The sequence below is a fragment of the Columba livia genome, chromosome 1 (assembly GCF_036013475.1).
Source record: "Columba livia isolate bColLiv1 breed racing homer chromosome 1, bColLiv1.pat.W.v2, whole genome shotgun sequence".
In the NCBI taxonomy this organism is placed as follows: domain Eukaryota; kingdom Metazoa; phylum Chordata; class Aves; order Columbiformes; family Columbidae; genus Columba; species Columba livia.
Genome location: NC_088602.1, coordinates 207,749,225 through 207,776,868, shown reverse-complemented (window position 1 = coordinate 207,776,868; position 27,644 = coordinate 207,749,225). Strand labels below are relative to the sequence as shown.

At 47.8% G+C, this 27,644-nt stretch overlaps 1 protein-coding gene across 5 annotated transcripts in view; it reads left to right on the top strand.

Moving 5' to 3' along the window:
• The window catches only part of PFKFB3 (6-phosphofructo-2-kinase/fructose-2,6-biphosphatase 3), a 47,021-nt gene extending 20,551 nt beyond the window's left edge, over positions 1–26,470 (top strand). Inside the window, exons 1-17 of one of the 5 annotated variants that reach the window (XM_065049301.1) lie at positions 4,676–5,265; positions 10,381–10,506; positions 10,826–10,922; positions 11,823–11,889; positions 12,045–12,119; positions 12,319–12,375; positions 13,734–13,858; positions 14,598–14,805; positions 15,621–15,767; positions 16,147–16,251; positions 16,716–16,845; positions 17,445–17,507; positions 17,678–17,742; positions 19,261–19,431; positions 20,588–20,610; positions 22,551–22,601; positions 23,618–23,768. In XM_065049301.1, coding sequence (XP_064905373.1) covers positions 5,187–5,265; positions 10,381–10,506; positions 10,826–10,922; positions 11,823–11,889; positions 12,045–12,119; positions 12,319–12,375; positions 13,734–13,858; positions 14,598–14,805; positions 15,621–15,767; positions 16,147–16,251; positions 16,716–16,845; positions 17,445–17,507; positions 17,678–17,742; positions 19,261–19,431; positions 20,588–20,610; positions 22,551–22,601; positions 23,618–23,624 — 1,596 coding nt within the window. In that variant the 5' untranslated portion in view covers positions 4,676–5,186 and the 3' untranslated portion in view covers positions 23,625–23,768. Of the gene's footprint in view, positions 1–4,639; positions 5,266–10,380; positions 10,507–10,825; positions 10,923–11,822; positions 11,890–12,044; positions 12,120–12,318; positions 12,376–13,733; positions 13,859–14,597; positions 14,806–15,620; positions 15,768–16,146; positions 16,252–16,715; positions 16,846–17,444; positions 17,508–17,677; positions 17,743–19,260; positions 19,432–20,587; positions 20,611–22,550; positions 22,602–23,617 lie in introns of those variants that run through there. The other 4 variants (XM_065049302.1, XM_021281589.2, XM_005514088.4 and 1 more) reach the window with 4 other exon arrangements.
• Positions 26,471–27,644: the final 1,174 nt, after the last annotated feature.

The window sequence follows — 27,644 nt, the reverse complement described above, 5'->3', positions numbered from 1 at the left end:
ATTGGAAAGTGCAAACACAAAGGACCATGAACTCCAGCTGCCTTGCCAAACCCAAACATCTTTTATCGGCCTTTTGCAAACCCTCTTCTCTGTAAGCTTAACCCTCAGCAGCTTTTGCAAACTTCAAACCCCTGCAAAGAAAACACCATCAGCAGCAAAAACAGCTCAGTATCCAGTGGGCAAGAGAAGGAGGCAACCCCTTGGATTCAGCCCTGCCCTGTTTGAAAGCACCCAATTCCTCTAAGACATTGCAAACAATTTTCTTGGCTTCACCAGGATCCCGCTGATTTTTTCTAAAGTGCAAAGCATTAAACTTGTTTATTTATTTTTTTTTTTTTTTTTTAATAAGTGTATAAATGCCCCTTGGTCAGCCCAGAGGGATAATTTTCTCTGTTGCAAGAGGGTGTTGTTAATGCACCAACAAGAATTTGGGCAGCTGCTGCCCAACAGCAACCTCCCTCCCAGGGTATGGAGGATTGTTTGTGCCCATGTCCCTGGCTGGTAAACTTGAGGTTGTGCTGGAAATTGCTGTGGGTCAAGCTGCCCTGCTGTTAACTGAGCACACGCATGGCTGTATCTATACGGGGATCTATGCACAGATCCCAACCACCACTTCCAAATTTTAACTGTGCAAAGGGTTGCTGGGGTGCAGGGTTGGACCTCGCGACTCAGATCCCACTGGGTACCACGCACACTGTCCCCTCCATGCCACATCCTAAGGAGATGGTTCATGCTGGAATGTAGACATGAATGTAACTTGTATTGTCCTTTCTTGTTGCCTTTAGAGGCAAAGAAACAAAAAAAAGAATAAGAAAAAAGAGGAGGATGAATCATGGCTTAGTCAGAGTTGGGGCTTGCAGGAGCAATCACTGCTGTTGCATTTTAGTGCCAGGAGAAGGGTGCCAGGGGAGGGTGGCTGGTGGCCCCTTGGTACTGGTAGGTTCTTCCAAAGAGGATGGGGATTTTAATCCAGGATTGTTATTTTTGGGCTGTATTCACAACCTAATTCCACTGTTTGGGGCAGGTTGCTAGGTCCATTGGGTGAGAAATAAAAGGGGGAATTGGGGGGTTTTGGTGTTTCAGAGAAAACCTGAGCCTGCATACCTGTAAGAGATAGGTATCCCATCCTCACAAAACCACATATTTTCACCATTTTGTGCCAGAATCCCCTCCTTTGCTCTGCCCTCTTCCACCCCTCTGGACCTGCCACCTCCATCCCTTGGTTGCTCGAGGTAATTTTTTCCCCATCTACCATCAGGGCCTTCAGATATCAAGCCCTGGCGTTACATTTATACCCCTGTCCCTTTGCATTTATTAAATCCCTGCAGATTCCTGCGATGGGGTAGGTAAGGCAGCATCTCCAGTGAACACCAGGTGATTTATTCCTCCCTCCGCATCTTCCATCACCCGGCAAAGCAGAGGATGCAGGACAGCATCGCTGGGCATCCCATGGCACACCGTGCCCACGGTGGCTCTCAGCAAGTTGACATTCCTCTTACTAACAGCATTTGGCCCCGACGGTGTTTTGATTTCTCAAAAAAATGCTGAGCTAAGCACCCTGTGGGCTCCTTTCACAGCAGCTGCGAGCGACAGCTTATTTACCGGCCCGGGCTCTATTTATAGGGAGCTCTGCTTTTACATAGAGAGTGGGAAATAAACCCTCTTGGTGCACCTAGTGCTGTCCTGCTCGCCACCCTGTCCCTGCAGCAAAAAAGTGCCTTATAAATAGTAATGATGCTCCTTCCAGCTGACCTCGCTTGGAGCAGCTGGGCGCTCGTGCCTTTGAAAACCAGGCCATTTATTTAGGAGTTGAAGCTTTCCGCTCCAGTTATTTGAGGAGTTTTTAAGCCAAGAATTACTAGGTGGATCTAATTTGAAGTGACTGTGATTTTAATTCATGCGGGGTTTTTGCTTTCGGGTTCCTTTTGATATCGTGGGGGTGGTGATTTTTGAAGCGGAGGAGAGGGATGGAGGAGAGCCGAGCTGCAGGAGGAAGGGAGATGCCCAGATTCCTCGCCCTGCAACATCATGTGAATTTTCTTCCTTCTTCTGACTTGCGTTTTAGCCAGGAACCAAATTTTCATTGCCCTCCATGGAAAAATGTCTGGGATTTTGGAAAAAAAACCCAAAACAACTCCTGTCTCTTCCCAAGGATGGATTTTGTGCGTGGTGGTCCAGGGAGCACTGTTGTGTCTGACCCCCATCCCCACCTTTACCAGCCAAAGCGCTCATTGCTTTTACTCTCTCCCATCCCACACCCAAATCTTTGGCTCTTTTCCAGCTCCCTCATAGTAGCTGCTTTTTTTTTTCAGTGAATTTTTTTTCCTGCATAGGAGAAGGAGAAATTGTGCATTTTTTACTCCATCCCTCTTGACTCCATGTAAGGAGGTAGCCAAAAATACATTCTTTCTAGATATGTTATAAAAATACAAGCCTTTGCTTCCAGAGGAGGCAAATGCCCTACATATTAAAATTTAAAAAGGCTATTGAACACTTTAAGTATGCAAGATGCTCCTTATTTAGCTTTAAATTTTCAAGCAAAATTTGCTTTATTAAACCCCATCCAAGCAGATGCTCCCACCTCTATCTACAACCTTCCCAGCTACAATGTATTGTAATATTTCCTCTTTTACCCCATAGCTGGAGATGGGAGTGAGGGGGTGTGAGCACCTGCACATGTGGGGCTTCAGTGTCTCCAAAGGGGTTTTTCTGAATGTCCCCTGGATGTTCCCAACCCTTCAATGCTGGGAAATTTCAGTGTTTGGGGGTAGTTATTATTGCTAGGCTGATTTTCACGGCCTGATTTTAGGGGGAAAGGTAACTTGCAGGAACAGGGCCACTAGATTAATAATAATAATGATAATAAAATGGAAGTCACAGAATAAGAAGTTAAAAGTTTAGTCACGAGTGTGATGGGAGTGGTTGAGGGACCGGGGGGGGTTCAGCCTGGAGAACAGGAGCTGAGGGGAGACCTTCTTGCAACTACCTGCGAGGAGGTTGGAGCATGGAGAGTGTTGGTTTCTTCTCCCAAGGAACAGGTGATGTGACAATAGGAAATGGCCTCAAGTTGCACCAGAGGAGGTTCAGATTAGATATTGGGAAACAACTCTTCCCGGAAAGGGTTGTTGGGCATTGGAACAGGCTTTCCAGGGCAGTGGTGGAGTCACCATCCCTGGAGGGGTTTGAAAGACGCATAGATGAGGTTCTTAGGGACATGGTTTAGTGCTAGACCTAAGTTGTGGTTGGACTCGATGATCCTGAGGGTCTCTTCCAACTGAAATGATTCTATGATGATTCTATGAAATTATGAAGAATAATATAATACAACGCGTTAGAAAATAATAAAAAGGGGAATATTAAATATAATAATAAATAATAAGAATAAAATAATAAAAATGACAAAATAATATGATCATGCCCCTTTGAGAGTGAGACTTCCCTGCAGAGCATCCCCAGCGCTGCTGTCGCTTCACACCCCCCCCACGAAAGCCACTTTTTGCGGGGAGGGACCGAGGCTCACCGGGGGGGTGGTGGGACGGAACGGTCTGATCCGCCGCCGGGGCGCCCGCCCGCGCGTTTTGCGCGTCCGCGGAGCGGGGCGGAGCGGAGCGGTGGCCGCGGGCGGAGGCGGAGCCGCCACCTCAGCCAGGGCATCCCCGCCGGGGGAGGCGGCCCCGGCCCGGCCCGGCAGAGCCATGTGCGACGTGAGCGACGTGCCGGAGCGCAGACCCCGGCCCCCGCCGCCCCCCGACCCGCCCCCGGCCCGGGGGGAGCCGCTGCCAGAGCCCCCGGCGAGGGGGTGCGAGGGGGCGCCTGCAACACCCGCCTTGCCACCTCGGTTTAGTCAGTTTGTGGGTTTTTTATTTTAACTTGTTGTCTTTTTAAGATTTTTTATTTGTACTTATTTTTGTTTTATTTCTTTTTAATTTTTTTAACTTTTATTTTTTGCTTTCACTTTTAATTTTCCTTTGCTAGTTTTCTATTTTTAGTTTTTTTTTACTTTTTATTTTCATTTTACTTTATGATGTTATTTTCTTAATTTGCATTGCTTAATTATTGCAATTTTCCTTTTTTTTTTTTTGGTGTATTTTAATTTTACTTTACCATTTGCTTTTTTATTTTCTAATTTTTTTTCTATTACTTCATTATTTTTATTGGCTTATAATAGCGGATTTTATTTTTTTATTTTTTCTATTTTTAACGTTTTCTATATTTAATGTTTTTACATCTTTGTTTTCTATATTTTATGTTTTCTATATTTGATATATTTTATGTTACATATATATTCATTGGGTTTTACGTTTTATTTTTTATCTATTTTATTTTTACACCTTTCAGTTTTTAATATATTTCATTCAAGCTCTTTTTTGGCTTGTGCACCCCCACCACGCACACCCCCCCCCCCCGTTGAACACACACTGAGCGCTGGTCCCCTCCACCACCCCCCCTTGCAGAACAAAGGCTCCCCGGTCCCAGCGGCGCCTCCTTTGTCCCCGCTGCAGTGCGGTGGGCGGGCGGCAGGCGGCAGCGCGGCCCGAGCCGAACCGCATCCCCCGCTCCGCTCCTCCCTCCATCCTCCATCCTCCTCCTCCCCCCCGCCCCGGAGGGCGGGAGCCGCCGGCGCCCGGCCGGCCCTGTCGGGATAGAAATAGGCGGCGGCTGCCGGTGCGGACTCGTCGCAGCGCAGCGAGGGGAAGGAGAAGGAGCAGCGAGAGCAGCGGCGCCGGTTCCCTGCAGCAGCCAAGAGCCGGGCAGGGCCAGCCCTTCCCCAGCTGCCTCGCCTTGAGATTTTTCCTCCTTTTTATATCTTTTTGCAAAATAAACGGGATTTTTTTTTGAAGTTTTTTTTCTTGCATCCAGATTTATAGCAAAATTAAGCGGCAGGACTCGCCCTCACTTCCCTCCGAGCACGCAGCGGCTCTTTCTGCCGGCTTTTGTGCCCTGAAGCCCCGTCCCTCCTCTTCCTCCTCCCCTTCCTCCGCCGTAAAGCCTTAACGAGGCTCTGAGAAGCATCCGAAAGCGCCGCAGCCGCTTGTTCCAACCACCCCGCACAGCGACGACTGCAACAAAAAGCCTTTTTTAAAATTATTCGGCCCCCCCTTCCTTCCTATTTTTTTTTCTCCTCCCTGCCCCCCCGCAAACGCACCAAGGTGGACGCGGAGCGCAAAAAGACCTTTGTTTTAAAAATGCCCATGGAGCTGACGCAAAGCCGCATCCAGAAGATTTGGCTTCCCAATGACAACCGGCCGGCTCTGCCCCGCCGCTGTGAGTACGGGCACCGCAGCATCCCTGCGGGGTGGGGTGGGATGGGAAGAAACAGCCCCCCCCTTCCTCCTGCTTACCCCGGGGGGTGCTCTTTACTACGCCTTTTCCCATAATATCCATGCAGCATCCCCCTCCTTCCTCCTCCAGCATCATCCCGGTGGCCGCATCCCACCCGCTGCCATCCTGTGACTCACTCCCAGCCTTAGGAGCTGGAGGAAGGTGTAACCATCACATGGCAGCTCCCCGGCCCCGTGGAGAATGGGGGTTGAGACACGCGTGTCCCAGTTTCACCCCCCACCCCCTCCCTTCCCGCCTCCAGCCTTGGGATTAAAAGGGAAGGGAGCAGGTTACTAACTTTGGCGCCTGGGTACCAGCTCAGCTGGGATTTTCAGGGTGTCTCGCACCTTGATCTGAGATTTATTAGTGAATTATTAAATATTTTGTAGGGGGGGGGACAGGCAGGATGAGGGCAATGGATTTTGAAAATGAAAAATCAGCAGCTGTTTGTACTTTATCACTTTACCCTGTGCTGTGATAGAAGGCACGTGGAGGGAGGGCAGAATTCAATGCTGAAATTTCTGCAGTGATTTCCCCCATTTTCAAAGCATCCTGAGTGTTTAAAACCAACTTTCGTGCTTAAAAAACAAACCAAAAAATGCTTGGGTCATCCCGGTGTTACTATAAACCAAATAATGAATCATAATACAATGCCAAAGCTCAAGAGGCAGCTCTTTTAGCTCGCCCGACAGCTACACTGACAACCTGCCAGTTGTGCAACTCCACATAACTCTAAATAAGCAGGACGGAGAGCCAGGATGGAGGAGGTGGCACTTTGCAGCCTGGCGAGGGATGGAAGTGGCTTGGGCAGTTGGGTGAATCAGTCTTTCCGATGCTTTTCTTGAGCAGGCTTTTTTTTTAAGTCCCTTCAGACATTTATTTCCCTTGACCGGAAAGTTCTCCCTTTAAAAAATAAATAATATACCCTGTGAATTTGCCACATGTTGTTGCCCCACGGCTATGGGTCAGGCACGTAGCAAGGGATGTCTGAACCCTGTGGCAGATGTTTGCACATGCAGCCTGTGCTTAGCAAGGGTAATTCTGCAGCAGAAGCTGCCGAGGAAATGGGCTTTTAGCAACAGGCTGAACATCTGGGTTGCCACAGGGTTTGGCTTTTAGTGGGACAAAATATCTCCTGGCTTAATGCTTTGCAGATGTATCGGTTTAATCTGATTTTTCTCAAGGACTGACACCTTTGAAAGAAGTCCCTCGTGTATGCGTAGAGCATCTTTTTTTGCGCCTTTATTCACCTGGTTTCTTGGAGGAGAGAAATTCCTGCTTGGCGGAAGAGAAACCTGACATAATATTAAGGCAGCAAGGGGCTTATTAATACCATAATGTGGCTTCTAATTATTTTTTCTCACGGTGGAAATGAGGTGCTATGAGAAGGGTGTTATTGTGCTTTTTTTTTTTTTTTTTTTTTTTTTTTTTTTTTTTAAACTCGAGGTGGCTATTTTAAACTTGAGGTGCTAGTAATTCCTCAGCAGCAACAAAGAGCAGAGCCACAAATCCATGTGGGAGTGGAGGTAAAAGAGAGACGTGAGGCTGATGTGGTCCCCGGCAGGGAGGAGGGAGCAGGAGCATCCCTGGGAGCATCCTTGGAAAGCTCCCGCTTGGCTGCTTCCCGCGTGTTGAAATAATTAGCCCGATTGTCCGCTTCCTCGTCAACGGGAGGCTTGAATGGATGCGAAGCGATGCCTTCATCTGGCCTTTTGACGGCGATCCATTAAATTGCTGTCAAGCCGCACGTCTCACGTAGGGGCTGGGAAAGTCAAGTCGTCGCAGGCGGCTGGATGGGCAGAGCCAGGCGAGGGGAGGGGGCTCGGGTGGGGGATGCTCGGGATGAAAGGGGATGCTGCTGCCTTTCTCTCTCTCATCGTTCCGGCTCGGCAGGCGAGGGTATGTGAAAATACGTCGGCGACATGCATGCAAAAACCACAGGTCACACGTCAGCGGGGTGGTATCAGTTCTACACGCGTGTATGTGATAAGCAGCGCAAAAACGTGTTCCTGGTCCGTCTGTGAGGGTGTCAGGGAATTGCAATGGGAAGAAGCTGGAAAAGGGGAATGTTGAGGTGAAGGTGCAACACGTGGGGTGGGCTTGCAGGAGCAGCAGGCTTGTGGTAGCACTTCTCATGAGCAGACAGTAAAAACACCTGAAATGGGGAAGTGGCTATTTTATCTAACCTTTTATAGAAGCAAATTTTCTTCCCTTTGTTTTCTTCCTTCCACCCACTCTGATGAAGCACTAGACTGACTTTCTAGCAGACAGAAGGCACATGTGATGAGCTACTTATCAATATCCTGACTGAACCTTTTGAAAGTCATCACCGACCTTGACTTACCCGCATAGATGTTGATAACGAGTAATGAATATGCACTGGAGTCACTGACTGGCTTTTCAGCAGCGGTGAAAAGAAATGATGAATTAGGTCTTTGTGAAGCCCTGGGAGCAAAACACTGGTTTCTGTTACATCCCTGATGTAAAGTTTCCTGGAAGCTTTTGTGATTTAGCTGGGTTTGGGCTCAGGTTCCTGATAAAAAGCTGCACGGTTGATGCCCTGGTGTTTTTGCAGGTGCTTCCCAGGTCTGTCAACAGATACTTTTTCATGGTCCAAGGGGAAACTGGATCTTTCCTTTGGCAGCAAACCAAATTTGGGGGAGATTCCTCAGATACAGGTGTTTGACTCCTGCTACACCCATGTGTCCATCAGCTCTGGAACCGTCTCAGCTGTCTGGAGCCAGACAGACATGAACAGTCCCAGTATTGTCCCCATCCTCTTGAAGAGCTATTGTTTTAATGGCCCCACGTCTTGTTTGCTGGCAGGTAGGGCCTTATTCCTTTCCACGTCCCTTTATTTAATGTGTGGTTGTTTATTGTGCAAAAAAAAGATTTGCACCCATGGTCTGGTTGAGGATGTGGGACTGTTAGAGAGGAAAAAAATATATTTTTCTGGATATGTTGCACAGCTGCTTTGGTATCCCAGTGTGTGAAATCAGCACTTGCTGCTGAAATTAGTGGGAGCTGGTCTGGGCTTTTGAAATGTGGCACTGGGGATGGAGGTCACACAAAGGGGGCAAATGTGAGGAATGTGGAATATTTAGGGGAAGGAAAAAAAACAACAAACCCTTTTTAGGTAGTTTTCTCATGTCTTGCTTGCTGAGTCTGCTTTGGTGAGATGGTCAAGCACCTGATGGGTGGCTCTTCACTGCCCTTCTGGTCACCAGTGCTGTAATTCTTCCTTGTGACCTTAATTCAGTTTCTTTGGCTGTTGGATTTTCTTACTTTATTAGGGTGGGAGGAAAATTCCATATGCTTCGCACGCTTTCTTGGTCTCATCTCTCTCTCGGTTTGTTTGCCCTTCCCACATCTTTGCTGAGGAAAATCTACCTTAACACACCACCCATCCCTGGGGAGCCCCTTGCATCCCCCCCAAACTGCTCTGCTGCCATCACCTGGTCCCACCTGTGGGGACAGGCAGGCAGAGCTCTCTGCCCAGACCGTAATTAAGCTGTGTTTTTTTATGTCTGCCACCAGCCTCTCACTCCCTGCATTCCTTTCCCATGAGGTCTCTGGCCTCCCTGGGTGGATTGAAGGGTGGCTGAGAAATCCCCCGGCAGGTCTCGCCTATCGGGGCTGGTCTCTGCCTTTGCTGGGAGGGCTCTTGGTGTGTCAGGTTAATCCAAATTCCATTAGGCATCGTTAAGATCTTCCTTTCCCATATTTTAAAGCGCTTGGCTTTGTGCCTGGGCCTTTTCTGTGTGCAGCAGCATGTGAGAAGCAATTCTGCAGAGCAAACCCTGGAGAGGAGCAGGGATGGTGCCATGGGACAGGGATGCTGCCACGTTACATGCTCCATGTGGTCCAGATGGTACAGACACATCCTGTGATGCTGGGACCAGGCTGTGGAGGACTAAAAATAATCCCGAACTGCTTTCCCAATCCTGCGAGCTCAGCAATTTCCTCTGAACTCAACCAGGAATTTACTTTCTAAAGGATGAATGAGGGGAGAAGCGATTCACCTGGGCAGCTTTGCAGCTGATTTGTCTGTGTTTTGGCCATGCCATTTGGGTGAAGTGGTGAGGAGTTTCTCTTCACTTGCCAAGTCATCACTAAGTGATGCCTCTGGATTTATTTCCAGACATGGGCTCTCTTTACAACAACAAAAAAACCCCACCCAGCTTAAAACAGGTTTATGAATAAAAAGGGATAAGTCACACTTACAACCAGCATTCAAAAGCTAATACGTTCTGTAGTCCTTTTTCCCTGCTTGTCTTCAGACAAAACAGTTAGTTGGTTGCATGTATATCAGCTAAAAAACTAGCAAAAGGTTTTGGAAGGTGCTCTTTGCAGGTGCAGGTCAAGTCCTTGGGTGTCCTCAAGGTTTTCACACAATCAGCCAAACCATGGAAATGGAAGGTTGTGTTTGCCTTGTTGTTGTTCTGTTTTGTTTTTCCAAGTGGGGAAACTGAGGCACAGAGGTTCTGCAGGGAGCCTGGGGCAGCTGCTGGTTCCTTGCCTGCTTTGCAGCCTTCTCCTTGCCATGGCTGTCAGGCTGTGACTCCTGTTCCCTTGTTTGGGTTGCACCAAGGGGAATTTGGGTCAGTGTGGCTTAGCTGGGGCAGTTGTGTCTCACCAGTGGGCAGCCTTGGAACCACCTACCATGGCATCTCTTCTGACATGTGTTCGTTCAGCAGATCCCATTGTGAAAATGAGTCAGTGGATTTGCCTGCTCAAGGTTTTGGTTGTCTCAGCTCATGAGAGGGATGCAGAGATGATGGTGCATGGAGAACAGTGGCTTTCCTCTAGCTGCTGACAGACTTATGGGAAGGCTGGGCCAGGAGCAACCTGATCTAGTTGAAGATGTCCCAGGTCATTGCAGTGAAGTTGGACTAGATGACCTTGGAAGATCCCTTCCAACCCAAACTACTTTATAATTCTAAGAGCAAGTGCTTTGTAGGGTTGGTGCTTTATAGGGTTGGTGCCTTGTAGGGTTGGTACAAGACATGTTAGAAGATTAACGGCTGCTCATGTTGTTCTTTCTCCTCTTCCTCATAGCTTGTGGGCCGCAGCTTGCCAATTCCCCCACCGTGATAGTGATGGTTGGCCTCCCAGCCCGTGGGAAGACCTACATCTCCAAGAAGCTGACTCGCTACCTCAACTGGATTGGTGTCCCAACAAAAGGTGAGGCTTCTACTGACTGCCTGAGGAAAACATGAGGTCTGGTTCTCAGGAGTTGCTCTAGATGCCCAATGCCCTCAGGGTGGAACATTGTGGAGAATCTTTCCAAAATCCCATGTGCCAAATATTAACATCTTCCTGTGGCTTCTGCTGCAGTCCAGGTTCTCCTTCACTTTGAAGACCAAGAGAGGTCTCTGAGAGTTTTGCTCTACAGATGTCACTTCTTGGCCTGTTGCTAGAAAGCATTATCTGCAGAAACTCCACAGCTGATCTGTGCTAATGCCTGCTCCTGGTTTTGATGGTCTTTGCCTTTTCCACACAGTTTTCAACGTGGGGGAATATCGCCGCGAGGCGGTGAAGCATTACAGCTCCTATGACTTCTTCCGCCCCGACAATGAGGAGGCCATGAAAGTCAGGAGGTAAGTGTGGGCATTATGTCTGTGCTTGCACTTGGGTCTCAGATGGGAGACAAAGCCTATGGCTGGCAGCATGGTTACGCAGCTTCTTTTAGGGGTAATGAAGAGAAAGGCTGTGCTCTAGCTTGAATTTTCACTGCCTGCCCAAGGAGGGCCTGACTTGGGCACCAAGAGCAGAAAATTGAAGCTGGACGGGCTTGGTAGCATCAGGGTCACCAACGCGTCTTCCATCAGTGGTACCCTAAACTTACCTTCAGGCTCAGTGATGTAGGGTATGAGGTCTGCCATGAGGTTTGGCCTTTGCTTCTTTATCTTCTTCATTTAGCCTGGAAAAAAGGAGGCTGAGGGGAGACATTCTTGCTCTCTACAACAACCTGAAAGGAGGTTGTAGTGAGGAGGGGTGATTGCTCTGTTCTCCAAAGTAACAAGCAATAGGATGAAAGGAAATGGCCTCCCTTGCACTAAGGGAGGTTTAGATTGGGTATTAGGAACAATTTCTTCCTGGAAAGGGCTGTTGGGCATTGGAACAGGCTGCCCAGGGCATTGGTGGAGTCACCATCCCTGAAGGGGTTTAAAAAGATGCATAGATCATGTTCTTAAGCACATGGTTTAGTGCCAGTGTTGGATTAATGGTTGAACTTGTGATCTTGAGGATCTCTTCCAACCAAAATGATTTTATGGTTCTATCTACCATTGCCTCTGCTGTGAAGACCAGCATGCTGCTTGGCATGTGTGGCTCTTGTATTGTTAACAGGCTGTGTCCTTCATAAATCTCCCTGAGAGAGGGAGGAGGTGATGAGGATGAGCTGCAAAGCCTGCCTTCTATTGTGGAGGTCAATGCACTGGCTGCTGTGAGCATCCTCTGAGGACGTCAGGACAACACGTTTCTCACCTCTTTTGCAGGCAATGTGCCCTGGCTGCCTTGAGGGACGTCAAGCTGTACCTGACGGAGGAGGCTGGCCAGATCGCGGTAAGCTCGGCGGTGTGCTCCGCAGGATTTGGCAGCAGTCCTGGTCCTGAAGGCGCTGTGCTCTGTGCAGTTTGCTCTGCAGTCCCTTCTCTGAGGGAAGGGCTCAGGAGGAAACCAGGCACTCCTGGTGCTAATAGAAATCTTTGCTTTCAAAGGTTTTTGATGCCACCAATACCACACGGGAGAGGAGAGGGATGATCCTAAATTTTGCCAAAGAAAATGGGTTCAAGGTTGGTACCATCAGGGTTTGATCAAAAATATGAAACTTCCCTTGTTCCTAATTCTGAGCTCTGGAGAAGGAAAGGATGGGAGTGGGATAGTGGGAGATCTCTCCAGTCAAGGAGGGAGGAAGTTGGGTTGAGCAAGGAGCTGGTTGAATGCTACAAACCTTATTGCTGGTCTTCAGGTGAGCTTTGTCTTGCTTTGCAGGTGTTCTTTATTGAATCTGTCTGCAATGATCCCACGGTAGTTGCCAGCAATGTTATGGTAAGCATGGAAACATTTTGCTTTTGTTTTCTCTTGTGAAGTATTTTCCACATGTTCTCAGTCAGTTTCTTATCAGAATGTCTTGATGGGGTTGGTTGAGGATTAGGGGATTATGATGTATTTGGCCTGGGATGAGAAAGGGGCTGTTATCTCCCAGGACCCAGGGCCACCTGGAGGTAATGAAAATAGAAGTTGCTGTAGCCTTTCCCTGGTTCTCTTCCATGCTCACTGCATTTCTGTTTACCTGTAACTTGACATCAAGGGGAGAAATGTATTGAAGATGCTTTCGTGACCTCTTCGAAGTACCACTTTTTGGAAGCGACGAGTTGGAGAGCAGTCTGGCTTGGTGTCTTCAGCCACATGCATCTTCCCAAAATCTGTTTGGATCTGCTTTGAGAAGAATAGCAGTTCAGCTTAGAGATTTCTTGCTGCTAGCTGAAGTCTTGTCTGGGACAAGCATAAAACATTATTTCCTGGCTCCTTTGGGAACTGCTGGATCTTTGATTTCCCACCAGCAGAAGTTCTTTCCCATTAAGTATGGCTAGGGCAGGTAGATATTAATTGGTCTATCTATGCATGATTAACTTGAATGAACGTGTCCTGTCCTCAGCTGAGCTCTGCTCCAGCCTTATCTCCAGTTGTACATCTGAACTTTGTGAGCCGTTTTATCGTGTCTGGGAATGTGTCACAGGATACTCAAAGTCTGTGAGAAGGGCTGTTCAGCCTGGAGAACAGGAGCTGAGGGAGAGACCTTATCGCTGTCTACAACTACCTGAAAGGAAGTTGTAGCATAGGAGGGTGTTGGTCTTTTTTCCTACATAGCAAGTGATAGGGCAAGAGGAAACAGCCTCAAGTTGCAGCAGGGGAGGGTCAGAGGAAGAACAGCCTATTAGAGTAGTTTAGGCAGAACTTAGTCCATGAGAGCTCTGGATAATTCACATTGCCTATTTCTAGCATCTTTCAGCCCAGTAGCTTGTAGCAAATAATCCACAGAAACAGGTTCAATATTGTTACCCTGCTGCCTCAGATGGTGGACAGCAATGTTAACCACAACCTCCTGGGAGCTTTATTCACTCAAACAAACTAGGATGTTGGGTGGTGAGATGCTTCCCCAGCTCTTGGGAGAACAGGAGTGGACTTGTATTTATACTGGTCATGAAATGCTTTATACCAGATTTTTGCATGTTGTGCTTACCTTTGGGTCTCGTTTGCTTCTTTTGTCTTATGATAAGTGATGACCAAGAAGTTGCTCAGCTGATAGTTGAATCTTGGCAGGACTTTGAAATCTGAGATTAGTATGGTCTGCTTTGGAGAGCTTCCTAACCTCTCCTTGCGTCATGTTTTCTCTCCTGCTGCAGGAAGTAAAATTGTCCAGCCCCGATTACCGGGACCGTAATTCAACCGATGCCATGGAGGACTTCATGAAGAGGATCAATTGTTACCAGGCCAGCTACCAGCCACTCGACCCTGATGACTATGACCGGTAAGAGACTTTTCACTTCTGAACTGTCTTGAATGCCTGTCTTCTCCCAGAAGAGGAGTAATGAAGTATGGAGCTGTATTTTATTTTGTCTTCAAATACATGACTGTGCTAGAAAAATATATGGCCAAACCTTGTCATGCATTCAGCTTCTTCCCTGAAAATGTTGATTTTCCCCAATTCAGTGCCAGGCAACCGGGCACTGAAACCTTTCCAGGCTCTTCTGGGATCAGAGATGCTAGTTCTGCAGGTCTAAATGCAAAGGGTTTGGTTTGAGTATTTCTGAGATGCTTTTGTCAGTTAAAGGAAGGGATTGCTTGAACAGGCTCAAACCACAAAGTTGAGCAAGCCCTGTGGTTTCCACCTAGTTGCATGCCCTGGGAAGACCTTTGCTGTCCTGTATAACCATGCAGGCACCTCCCAGGCTTTCTACTGCTCACAGGTTACCTCCATGTGCCCTGCATGGATTATCCCTGTCCTGGCAAGGAATGTGCTCCCTGCTAGTCTCATTTAATCCTCTTTACTGCTGCAAGGAGGAGTGGCGATTACAGTGGTGTTACTTAGCTCTTTATGAATGACCGCTACCTGTTGGTTTCCAGCTGAAAATAGCCTGCAAGAAATCGTTTTAGCTGGGTGATTATGTTGACTGAGATACCTCACAAGGCTCTTTTTCAAGAATGGTGTTTCTTTCTTTCTGCTTTCCCCGCTGACAACCCCCTCATCTTTGCTGTGCTTTTCCTAGGGAGCTTTCTCTCATCAAAGTCATCGACGTTGGCCGGCGGTTCTTGGTCAACAGGGTTCAGGATCACATCCAGAGCAGAATCGTTTACTACCTGATGAACATTCATGTCCAGCCTCGTACCATTTATCTCTGTCGGCATGGTGAGAGCGAGTTCAACCTCAAGGGGAAGATTGGAGGTGACTCGGGCCTCTCCAACAGGGGCAAGAAGGTAAGGGGGAAGGGAATAGTCCCCTGTGGCTTCTAGGGGTGATTTGCTTTAGCAGATGCTGTGCACTGGGTTATGTGTATATTTAATGACAGGTGGGGTGCTCAGAGGATCCATATATAGGTTAAATTTGGGCTCAGGCATGGCCTCAAAACAAGACTTTCCAGCCATCTACATTGCATGTAGGCATTCATGTAGTTAGAGGTTAAAAAGTTGGGCATCAGAAATCTCTAGGAGAGAAAGGGTTGAGTATCTTCACAGAGTTCTTTCAGACCTTGCATAGGCAGGTTGAAATGTAGGACTGCTGTCGTCCTTCAGAAGGGATGGCCAATTCTGAGGGTGCTTTCAGATCGCTCCCTGATTCTTCAAAGACATCGTCAAACGTGCTGCTTCAGGCAGGGTTAATAGCTAATTTGGCTTGCCAGACCATTTTGAAGTCCAAATGGATTAATTTTAGGTGTGACTAATATAAAGGGCTACAGGATACATCAGTTTAGCTCTATGACAAGCAGAGCTGTGGTTATGAGTGGCCAAGGATCTTCCACAGCATTATAGCAGAGCCCAGGTTGTGCTGTTTCTTGAATGCTGACATTGTTCCTTGATGGCATTAGGTTGCTGCTTTCTCCCTGTTCTCATAGCCCTTGTAGCTTCTGGGGATCAATGCATGTGTGGCTGCTCTTCTTCAGAGCAGAAGGCCAACACAACTGCCTCTGGAAGGCAAAAGAGGTTCTGGAGAAGGCAACATTTACTGGGAAGCAGGGGATAAGGCCCATTGGGAAGCTGTGGATTAGGAATCAATCTTTTTTTATGTCCAACAGTTTGCATTTGCACTGAACAAGTTTGTTGAGGAGCAGAACCTGAAGGACCTCAAAGTCTGGACCAGCCAACTAAAGAGGACAATCCAGACGGCAGAAGCTCTCCAACTGCCTTACGAGCAGTGGAAGGCACTCAATGAAATAGACGCTGTAAGTATCTTTGATTGCAATATGAACAGCTGGGCCATGCTGATCCCTGCTTGGCAGAGAGGGTCATAGCACCAGCCTTTTTCACTTTTGCCTAAATATCGCTTTTTGAGGGGAAATTTTCCCACAGAGTGGGAAAAGGTACATTTTCTGCTGCAGTACTCACAACTTGGCTTCTGATCTTAGGACTACCTTGTGCAGATGCCTCAAGCTGTTGTCTCGAATTAGTAGATTAAAAATAATAATTTTACTTGGAAACGCTCTGTAGCTGACTACTCAGGGTTGTAGATGATTGCTTTAGAGAAGGTTTGGCATGTTGGATGTGCTGATGCTTTTTGACTTGAGCATGTCCATTAACCTCATGGATGTCCTTTTCTGCCAGGGTGTGTGTGAAGAAATGACATATGAAGAAATCAGAGAGCAGCATCCAGATGAATTTGTTTTACGTGATCAGGATAAATATTATTACCGCTATCCGTCTGGGGAGGTAGGTCTGCAAAAGAGACCTTCAGAGATGTGACTCTTACTTTAAACGTGGCATTCTTCTTGTCTCCATGCTGTCCTCTACTCTCAGCAGAGGAACAGCAAGTGTTCCAAGAAACTAGAATCAGGAAAAGTCAGGACTCCCATTTACCTTTTGCATTGAGTTGTTGTGAAACTGTGGTAGTGAAGGTCTCATTAAGAAACATATCGCTTAATGATAGTCCCTCTGACTTGACAGCAAACTAGTAGAATGACTTCTTTCTCCTCTGACCAGAAGTAGCTACTTTCTAGAGTAACCTGAAGATGAGGCTTTGTTGAACTTTGCTTGTTTTTAACAGTAATTATGTTGGTTTAGTTTAGTCAAGGGCATGAAATCAATAGATGGAACAAGACAAGGAACGCTGTTTCCTGTGAGGTGCTTGTTTTCCTCATTCTATGCCATATCTCCCTTCCCTTCTTCTGTTTCAGTCCTACCAAGATCTGGTGCAGCGCCTGGAGCCGGTCATCATGGAGCTGGAGAGGCAAGAGAACGTCCTTGTGATCTGTCATCAGGCTGTCATGCGCTGTCTCCTGGCATACTTCCTGGACAAGAGTGCAGGTGAGCTCCCTGTCGCTGGGAAGTGGATTGATCCTGATGGAGGAGGGATGATAGACAGGTCTGAGGAGATAAGAGATGCGTTCAGGTCCATGCAGGGCCTGGAGCATGCATCTCTTTGGTGTGGGATGGCCTTAGTTGCTGAGAATGTTTGAGCCTGCTTATTGGGGAGAGCGTAGGACAGGCAGAGAGAGCTGCGGGTGTTCAGCCTGGAGAAGGCTCTGGGTAGACGTTATTGTGGCCTTTCCGTACTTAAAAGTGGCCAATAAGAAAGATGGGGACAGACTTCTTAGCAAGACCTGTTGCGATAGGATGAGGGTTGATTGTTTGAAACTAAAGGAGGGGAGATTCAGGCTGGAAATGAGGAAGACATTTTTTACACTGAGGGTGGTGAAAGCCTGGCCCAAGTTGCCCAGAGAGGTGGTGGATGAACCATCCCTGGAGACATCCCAGGCCAGGCTGGATGGGGCTCTGAGGAACCTGAGCTGGGTAAAGATGTCCCTGCTTGTGGCAGGGGTTGGACTAGATGAACTTTAAAGGTCCCTTCCAACCCAAACAATTCTATGGTTCTATGAACCCCCCCTGCTTTGCTTTCTCTGCAGATGAAATGCCCTACCTGAAATGTCCCCTTCACACAGTGTTGAAGCTGACCCCGGTGGCCTATGGTAAGTGGGGTCTTTCTATTAAACACACCAAGGGGTTTGACTTGTACATCCTCTTGAATCCAAGCTGCCTCTGGGACAAGAACCAGGGTCTGGGGTGGAGCACTTCATAGCATCCTGTACCCCTTGGGTTTGCTGATGGCCTCTTTGTCTCCTTGTGCTCCTTTCTGCAGGCTGCCGGGTGGAGTCCATCTCGCTGAACATCGAAGCCGTCAACACCCATAGGGAACGACCAGAGGTGAGTGTTGCTTTTCCTCAGAGCCATCCCTTGGTTGTCCCCCTCCTGTCCCCTATGGTCATCCAGCAGCGAGGGCGCCCAGGTTGCACATGAGATGATTGCTCAGCTTAGATGCTCAGAGTGCTGGTAGAGGACTGGAGCATCAGATGGGTTCTTGCTCTGCAAAGATGTGGTTGGTTGACGGTTTTCTGAGGGAAGAGGACTATTGCATGTGCCCATTTGCCCAGATTAATGCTGGCCCAGGGAAACTCCTCCCTGGTCTTTAACTCTCACCTGTGCAGTTAACTGCACACCCAAACAGGGAATGGAGCCGTGGATGGAGAAGGTGACTTCTTCCAGGTCTCCCAAGTGTCTGGCAGAGCCTGGACTCAACACCTTGCCCAGCATCTCCTGCCTTTGTAGGATTTTTCTCTTTTTTCTCCTGGTGTGCCCACAGCTCTGTGTGGCTACCAGAGTGCCGTTCTGTAGGGTGGGAGGTGGTGGTGCTGGTTTGGGGATGCTGTGGCAAGGAGACTCCTTGCATGGAGGTCAACCGCCATAAGGTCAGAGCTATCTGGTCTGCCCTGTGCTCCACCTGGAGCTCAGAGGTCAGAGCAGGAGGATGCTAGTTCAGTGTTGGGGCTTGGTGGCCACCCAAGGGGGACCCTAGGGACCCTGGCAGTGCCCATGTCCCAGGTGCTGGGACCTCTCTGACTTGTGTGTAGCGGTGCTGGAGCCCATCTGGATGTTGGATGGTCAGAGCCATCCCTTTTTGTCCCATATCTTGCATCCTTTACTTCCCAACCTCAGCAGGTGGCTCCATCAGAGGCACCTCTCCCTCCCCATGGCTGTAGGTGGGGAAGCTGGTCCTTCCCCGCCCCAACGCGTGGGCAATCTATGTCCTCCTCCACCACCCTTGCTGCGGATGGTGGGAGAGCCATGAGATGTGGGTAGGACCAAGACACTTGCGAAGCGCTTGGGTCCCTCTGCTCTGCTGCACAGGCACTGTCCCCTCCATCCCACCTCACTTGAGTTGGAGCTTGGCGCGGTGCCGACCCTCGCTGGCTGTTCTGCCCCAACCTCCCCTTCCCAAATCTTCTGTAACACCCCGGACTGGCTCATCTTCCCTCTTCTTGCTTTCACACCCCTCCCTGGGTCGGAGGGGCTGGCTTCAAGGAGGAGACCCATGGGTGCCTCTTTCTGTTGCGCAAAGTCATGGCTTTTGATTACTGCTATGTTTTTTTAGCAATTAGAGAAGGTTTGTCTCATTTCTGAGTGCAGGGCCTTTAATTTTTTTTTCTTGTCCCTTCTTGAGAAATCAAACTGCTTTCTTTAAAGTTTTGCTTTAGGCTTTTTTGTGGTGTCCAGAGCCTTTCAATTTATCCTTTGCACATTGACAGTGACTGGGGAAAAACAGGCCGCTTTAAGAAACAAAAAAAACCCAAACCAATCTGCTTTTTTTTTTCTTTATAACTGTCTCCTTCTTCCCTTTATTTTATTTTTATTTACTTTTTTTTTCTTTGTCTCGCTCTAATTTAGGAAGCAAAGAAGGGACCTAACCCGCTCATGAGACGTAATAGCGTTACCCCTCTAGCAAGCCCAGAGCCCACCAAAAAACCTCGCATCAACAGCTTTGAGGAGCATGTGGCTGTTTCTTCTGCCCTGCCAGGCTGTGTTCCTCAGGAAGTGCCCACGCAGCTGCCGGGACAAGTTAGTTGAACTATTTTTTTTCCTTTTGTTTTTTCTTTTTTTTTTTTTTTTTTTTATTTTTTCTGTTATTATTCTTGTTTTATTGTTGTTTGTCCTCCTGTCCCTCCCGAAGCTGGCCAACGGCTTGCACTTGTCGCAACCTGTGCTGCTGTCTCTGAGATGCGCCTTTCTCACACGGCTCCTGTCCCTCCCTCCCTGCCTTGGGTTGGTTTTGGGAGCACTCGGCAAAGGGTTGGTGTCAGTCCTCTCTTGGGTTTTGAGAGTGTCGTAAGCTTCCCCCAAAGTTACTTTGATTTTTAGTGCCTTCATCATCTGGCATCGTGGTGTCAACCTCCTGAGGAGCCACACCTGTCGAGTGCTCAGAACCAAAGGGCTCCTGCTTTTCCCCTGGATGTGCTCAGCTCTGGTGTAGACCTGGGCATTATAATTTAAGCACATGTTCTTGTGCTTCCCTCAAGAAGGAGCTGCCAAGACTCGTCTTTGACTGGAGGGGTCTCCTTCCTGGAGCAATAGGCATAATGGACCAAAAATTGAGCAGAAGCCTCTTGGCATGATGGTGAACCTGGTTACCTTCTGCAGCCCTGGGGGAAACCCTGTGCATAGCTGCCATGATGCTCATGTGTCCTCTCCTCTTTCACCCACCCAGGATGGGATGTAGAAAGACAGACGTTGTCACACGCTTCTCCAGGGACAAAACCCCCATCCCTGTGCTCATCAAGGGGCTGGGATGGTACTGGAGAAGCTGTGTAGATATACAGGAGCGCCTTTCACTCTGCTGCCCTTCCCACCTGCTGCCTGTTGGATCTCACTGTCTTGCTCAGCCCCTTTTTGCATTGTCTTGTGTTGTCTGGTGTCCTCTCGCCCCTCCTTGGCCAGGTTCTGGGCAGGTTAGGAAAGGTGCCGTGCTCCTTCAAATGCTCTGCTTGGTGGCCGCTCCGCATGAGCTTTCCTACCCCAGCAAGCATGGAGCAGGACAACTCGGTCTGTCTCTTGGCTTTTGAGGTTCTGCTTGGGTTGGTCTTCTAACAAGCACTCTGCCAGCTTCAGGTTTGGAAGCTCTTGCTGTTCAATTGCCCCTCTGTGCCGTCTGGTGTCCTCTACCTGTTCTTGCGCGGCATTACTGACACCTCTTTCCATTCTCTCTATCTCTCTGCAGCCTTTACTAGGGAAGGCATGCCTGTAAGTACCTTCTTGCGTCTTATTCTCCCCTGTCACCCCCCTCCCATGTCTCTTGCCATCCCACTGGTTGTTTTGTTGTTGCTGTGAAACCTGGCTGGGGCAGGGACATCTTGGAGTTAATATTTGTGTGTGCTTGTGGGATTTGGATGTGTCCTACTTAGGAAAGGTAAAGAAGAGGCTATGAATGATGCTTTGTCCAACCCCTAAGTGTCCTAGCTTGGTTAAATGCCCCAATTTTGTTAAGAAATGAAGCAAATCATCGCTTGTCCTCTGTCTAAATTCTCTGGCTCCTCCTCAGACAGTCACGGGGTGGGAGATGCTGTTGGGTTTTCAAGGAGTTATCTCCCCTGGCAGCACATTTTAGTGTAGGTTATAGACCCAGGTGGTCTTTCTTCCCAGGGGCTCTGAGTTGTGTTTATGAGTGATAGCAGGAGAGATGTATCTGAGAAGCTTCTGATCTCAGCCCTCAACAGGTTTTTATCACCTGTATGGGATCAGGAATGTTTTTTCTGGAGATGAACTGGTTCTGGATCCTGGCATGCAGTTCTGCAAGCCTGTATTTCAGGAACAGTCTGTCTAGATGTCTTGCACAGAGTAAATATATGGATATTGTCCTCTAGCTCTAAGAAAGTAAGGTGCCTAGAGCGTTTAATTGCACTAATTATGAATAATACATTCTTCAAGAGTTTGAGTGCTGTTAGATCCTTGTGTAATAAGGACAGGACAGCTTCTGGATAAATTTGAAGCCGTTGGACTTAATTTGTGCTACATCATTGAATTAAGAGAGCAGCAGTTGTTGGAAGCTGTGACCAAATGTCATCTTGAAGACCAGGGAGACTTTGGGGCTGGGGAATGCCCAGGGGTCTTTTTGTCCAGTTTGAATCAGCATCCCTGTCCTGGTTGGTTTTGTGGGCTGAAGATGGGGTGGAATCTGCTGCAACATGGCCAAGCCTCAGCCCTGCTTGCCCATAACAGCTGCTGAATCTCACATTTCTTCCCCTTTTAGCGTAAATGTTTTGGGTTTTTTTTTTTTTTGTTGAGAAAAGGGAAGTTAGAAAGGTCAGGCTTGGCTTTGCTGGAGGATAGGTTGAGGAAGACCATCACCATGCTCATGTTTCTGCCCAGAGGTTGAGTTGCTCAGCATGGCCTGCATGTCTGTGCTCCTTCCCTTGCTGCTCATGGGCACAAAAGCCCCTGATGAAGTGCTTGGTCTTCTTGGGTTGCTTTGAAAGAATTTTTGGTTTTGTCTGTCCCTCCATCCACTTTGTTCCCCCACCCATGTTGTAATTAGAAGCACTGCATGCCTCAGTGCTGGCTGGGACACTGAAAAAAAAGCTCTGATGTTGAGTTTGGGAGATACCTGCATTAAGTTTGGCTAGACCATGGCCTCTGCTGGAGTAGGCAGTGATGGTACTCATCCCAGCTGTAGGGTGGCAGCATCAAGTTTAAAATCTCCAGCTGCTGGGAGCCTGCCTCCACCTACTGGTGTGGGACTTAAAGGCCGCTTTTGATGGAGCAAAGACGACACCTCAAACCATAGTCTTGGTGTCATTACCTCTCTTGGAGGCTGTTGCCTCATGTGCATGGCATCTGGTCCTCACTATGCCCCACCACAACCTATATGGGGTCAGGGGAGGTGGAAGGTACCTCCTTCCCAATTTTCACCATGGGACTTGGTTGGCAGTGGGTGCTCTGTTAAATCAGCCCTCGCCATTGGGGTATTGACCCCCATCCAGGAGGACCAGAAGACACCTGGATAGGCTGAGGACATGACTCTGTACCTAAAAGTCCTCCTGGTTATGGGATCTAGCTGTTGTGGGACCACGTGGAGTGATGATTTCTTTTCCTTTTGCTTGGTTTGTGATCCAAAAAAAAAGTGCACTTTTTAACAACTACCTGATCCCTTCCCTTCTTCTCCCCTTCACTTTTCATGCTTAAAGACGACCTGTTTGTCACTTTCTCAAAGTTTTCTCTTTGCTAATATTTCCAAGGTAAATGGCTGTGGTGCATGTGGCTTTTCCTAACCCTCCTCCGTCTCCTTAGATAACAGAGAGAACAGCTCAGCCTGCTCTGCCTTGTAGCCTGACTGGGAGTCCTGGTGCTTGTAAGAGGCAGTTTAGGTAGTAAAAACAACAAAACAAAAAAAAAAAAAAAAAGGGAGAAAAACCTTCCTAGTTGTTTCCTAGTCCTTTTTTCCTCACCTGGTTTCGTGCAGTTTTGTGAATTGAGAAATGTCCTTGTTGCAATCATCTCCCCTTGAGTTTCTCCTCTAGTGGATGTCCTCCTCCTCCAGCCACCACTCTCGGGGCTGGTCTTGCTTGTGTTTAGCTGGTTGTCTCTGGTTTTGTGGTCCTCACCGTGTGCTGGTGGGTGCCTAGTGTTGCTACCCCACGCCGAGGCTCTGTCTGAAGCAGCTCTGGGGTCCATGAAACCTCATGGCGGGGCATCACTGGGGGACCGAGTGCTCCTGCCATACTGCTGAGGGTGGCTGTTCCTTATGCCAGCTCCTTGGCATGGCCAGTGGGAGCTGCATCTTCTTGACAGTGCCAAGGATGGACAAATGATGACCTCCTTGGTAGACAGGAGGACTCTGCCCACCCTCAAGGGGAGCAAGACAGAGATGACTAATTTGGTTCCTTGAATAAACATCATGGTCCCCTGTGACCTTTCCTTGCATGGAACAAAGAGCAGCTTCAGAAGTGCAGACTGGATGGGAGAGTTGTCTTCGTTTTAGCTCTGTTTTTAGGGATTATCTGTCAAATTCCCACCCTGTAATTAGAGGCATGCTTGAGGGGAGGGCTGTGGGTAGCAAGTCAGCGCATCCCCCCCCACCTCTCTCCTTAGGTGGACAGTGTCCTCTCCTCTGTGATGGATGCTTTCATAGTGACCCGTGCAGTGGCTTTCTGTTACTCCCTCTCCCCCTTCTTGATGTGCATGTAGAAGATGCTGCTGGGATGGGGTTCAACCCAAGCACAACCCCCAACCCTGGTCCTTCCTCTCATTACAGAACATGAACAACTCGCAGAAGCCGTCATGACTCCATGGGTGCTGTTGCGAGGCCACCAGCGACGTCATCGGCGACGCCAGCTTCCCATCCCATCGCCATTTCCGAAGCTTGCTTACAAACCGGTCTCTCTCCCGTCTGTGGCGAGGTCAACCCTCGGCTGTTTCTACCCACGCCTGTTCATCTGCAAACTGCTCTGCTGAAGTGGGGAGAGATGCAGGAGAGCGGAGGAGAGGAGCCGAGCTCCACAGGTCACCACCAGATCTTTAGGCTGCGGCATTTGCTCTCCGCTCCGGTGTCGCGTTAGATCGTAGCAAGCTGTAAAGTGCTTCTAGCGCACAGGAGTTTAATTTTCTTCCTCTGTAAGCGGTTTTGATCTCCTTTTGTATAGATGACTGGTACCCATCCATCTGTGGGTGGGGTGTATATATGTGGATGGTGCGGGGTTAGCAGAGAAATAGGGGGAAGCGGGAGGGAAACAAAGGGGTTTTGCATTTTTTATTTTAATTATTATTATTAATTACTTTTCAAGAAAAACCCTGATGTGCTGTGTTTGCAGTCCTTTACCCATGCTACAGCCTCTCGCACACACTAACCCAGCTCATCCAGGCCCATGAGCCAAGGCAGTTGTGTGAAGTCCTTTACAGCAAAACTGCTGGGTTTAACGAAAAAACACCCAAAAACATTTTCTCTTTTTTTTTTTTTTTTTTTCTTTTAATCAATACACCTAAAAGGGGTTTGCAGAGAATGTAGATACACTTCTAAACCTGGTCACAAGCTGCCTTTACTGTAGAGGAAGCCATGGTGATGCTTTCATCTCGGGTAATGCTCTCATCTCAAGGAGTGCCCAGGGATGGTCTGAGTTCAGATGTGCGTCAGTTTTCTGGGGAGACTGAGCATGGGTTGAGGTGCTGTGCCAGTACTACATCTCCCCTTTCCTCTTCCTTGGAGGAAAGTGGAGATTTTTTGGGGGGAGGTTGGAATCCCTGCATCATCGCAGGATTTAAGTTAGGCTGAGCAAGATGTTTTTTGCAGACATGTGTCTTGTGGAGGTGGCCAGAGGTCTGGCTGGGATGCAGGAGTCCCTCTGTGACTGCAAAAAGCCACAAGAAGGGACAGTTTTGTCTGTTTTCTCTTTTTTTGTCGTTTTTAATTTAATATATATACATGCACACATAAATGTGTGTATATGTGTATACCTAGAAACCGCTTGGTTTTTGCACTTTATTTGTGGCAAGAGCATATTTTATTTTTCAAGTTATGCCCCTTGACAGGGGAAGCCTGAACACAGGCAGCTTTTTATTTTATTTTGCATGCTAGAAAGCTGGGACTACAAATAAGCAGTAGTTACAGCATTCAAGGTGTGTGTGCGGGGGGGTGGGAAACAAGGCGAGGTCCTGACTTAGACCATCAGCCAACTCCCAGGGGTTCGATATGCAAGATCCCTTCTTGGCACCTGTCCCGGGCTGCGAGACGGTGGATAAAAACGGCAATTAACCACTATTGCTTTGTGCAAAAGTCTGTGGATTTTGGGGGTTTTATTTATTTTTTTTTTTTTTTTTTAGGGGTTTGGTTTGTTTTTCCCACTCTATGCGGCATCTTCTCCATCTTGTGTAACTATATCCCTACAGATGGGAGCAGAGAGGTTTAGGGAGAAATTATGATTATTATTTTTAATGTTTTTTGTGTGTGTTTTTGGGGGGTTTGGTCTGTTTTTCCTTTGGGGAAAGGCGAACCACAGTGCCTAGCGCTTCAGCCTTGTGCAACCGAGTACGTGCTCGGAGTGGCACCGATGCCAGGAGGGGACTGAGACCATGCTTGGTCCGTATCCGACCGAGAGGGACATTCTTGGTGTTGCCCTGCCTGTGTGAGCTTGTTCATATGTGTATTATATTCCTGTACAGATGAAACAAAGAACGCTTCCCCCCTTTTTTATTTTAATAACCGCATTAAAAGCAGACTTGGTTGACATCTGTCCTTTTGGTTTCTCTGAGTTTAAGAAAAAAAAAATAACACACGAATATTTTGGGAAGGCAAGCCACTTGTCTTTTCAGCCTCCTTCCCGGGGAGTGTTATCTTTCTCCTTCTGCTACGAAAAGATAAGCCTGCAAAGACAAACATGACGTTTGGCTGCCCCATGATCAATCCTGTAAACATGTAATTCTGCAGATGTTTTGGCATGTATTTATGTGTGTGTGTATATACATATATATATATAAATATATATATATATATATATAAATCAAACAGCAAAAAAAAACCTTAATGACCCTAAACTATCTACCCTTGGCAATAACAGAAGTCTTAGTAGATCCTACAAAAAAGGTGAAATTTGAACCTGGCTTTTTTTCCAGCGAGGGCAAAGTTGGTCTCTGAGCAGTAGAGATGTTCTCTCATGCTGGAGGGGTTGGCGGTAGGTGGGACGGTGTCAGCCCCATCCCATCGCACTGCCCCAGAAAATCACTGCCTGTTGTTTTTGGTTAACGGGCCAAGGACCGGGCAGTGATGCGGCATCATGGCGGGTGGGGAGAGGGGACTTGTTGAACCACACCAATGATTTCTTCCCTCCCCCTTATTTTATTTTCCTGATTTAGTTTTCCTTTGTGATACTTGAATTTTTTTTTTAATAGCAAAGCGCTTTTTATTTATTTAATGCATATTGCAAAGCTTGGAGAGAAGGGTAGTTACTTGGGATTTTTTTTTTTTTTTTGGATTTGTGGTATGTTAACTGTTCTGTATATACACCTGGAATAATTGCCTGATACAAAGCTGTGCCAGCTTAAAAACAGGGTATGCCTTTCAGAAATTTGTATATTTTGCAGTTGCTGGACCAATAAAATATCTTGTTGAAATACAGACATGACCTGGTTCTTTTTTGTGTTAGTAATTATGCTCTCAGGCTTGTCTTGTGTGCAGCTTGATGACACCAAGGGTGACCATGTCCATGCAGTTCTTGTCTGTGAGAGAAACCTTTTGGATCCCATGGCTTGATCCTTTTTGTTCTGACCATGTTACACCAATTTTAAAGTTTTGGTGAGTGAAGATCTCATCGATGGAGCTGGGTGTCACACCATCTCTACATCCTACCACTGTTGAGTACAAAGGTGATGTGCTGGAGTATGTCCTGCCCAGATCTTCATCTAAGCTTCAAGTTAGGCTGGACTAGCCATTTCTTTAGACCTGGTACAGTTCTTGAAACCAAATACCTGCTTAAAATTACTTGATTCTAAATAAAACTAAAGGGCTGGACAAGAGCTGTCCTCTGAGATGATGGTTGTCTTTGCCCTGAAGGCAGGAAAACAGTCAATGCCACCTGCAAGGAAAGTTGTCAAATTCCCTGCAAAGCGTTTGTGGTGTGTGGTGTTAGTTTTTTGTTTGGAGTTGGGGCAAAACAAACAGAGAAAAAGAGGGGAAGAAGGCAGGGAAAGGTGTAATTTGGATTCAGTGGTCTGGAGCACATCTTAGGTGGATGTTCTCTATGTGGCTGGAGGCTCATCCCCCTCAAACTGTTGTGCCTCTGAAAGCTTAAGATCAAAAGGAAAAAAGCATGGACTACTGTGTATTCAAGCTCAGCTCTGTGGCTGGCAGCTGATGCGTGACTCTTGCTCTTATCTTCTGGGCTTTCAGAGCAGGTCAGGCCTTGCTTTGGACTGGGGTTTGCTGTGATGCAATCAGAATGGGCAGAAATGATAGGATCATCAAATAGTTTGGGTTGGAAGGGACCTTTGAAGATCATCAGGGACATCTTCACCAGCTCAGGTTGCTCAGAGCAGCATCCAGCCTGGCCTGGGATGTACCCAGGGATGGGGCATTCACCACCTCTCTGGCCAACCTGGGCCAGGGCTTCACCACCCTCACTGTAAAAAATTTCTTCCTTATGTCCAGCCTGAGCCTCCCCTCCTTCAGTTTCAAACCATCCCCCTTTATCCTGTCACAACAGGCCCTGCTCAAAAGTCCATCCCCATCTTTCTTACAGGCCCCTTTCAAATATGGAAAAGCCACAATAAAGTCTCCCCGGAGCCTTCTTCAG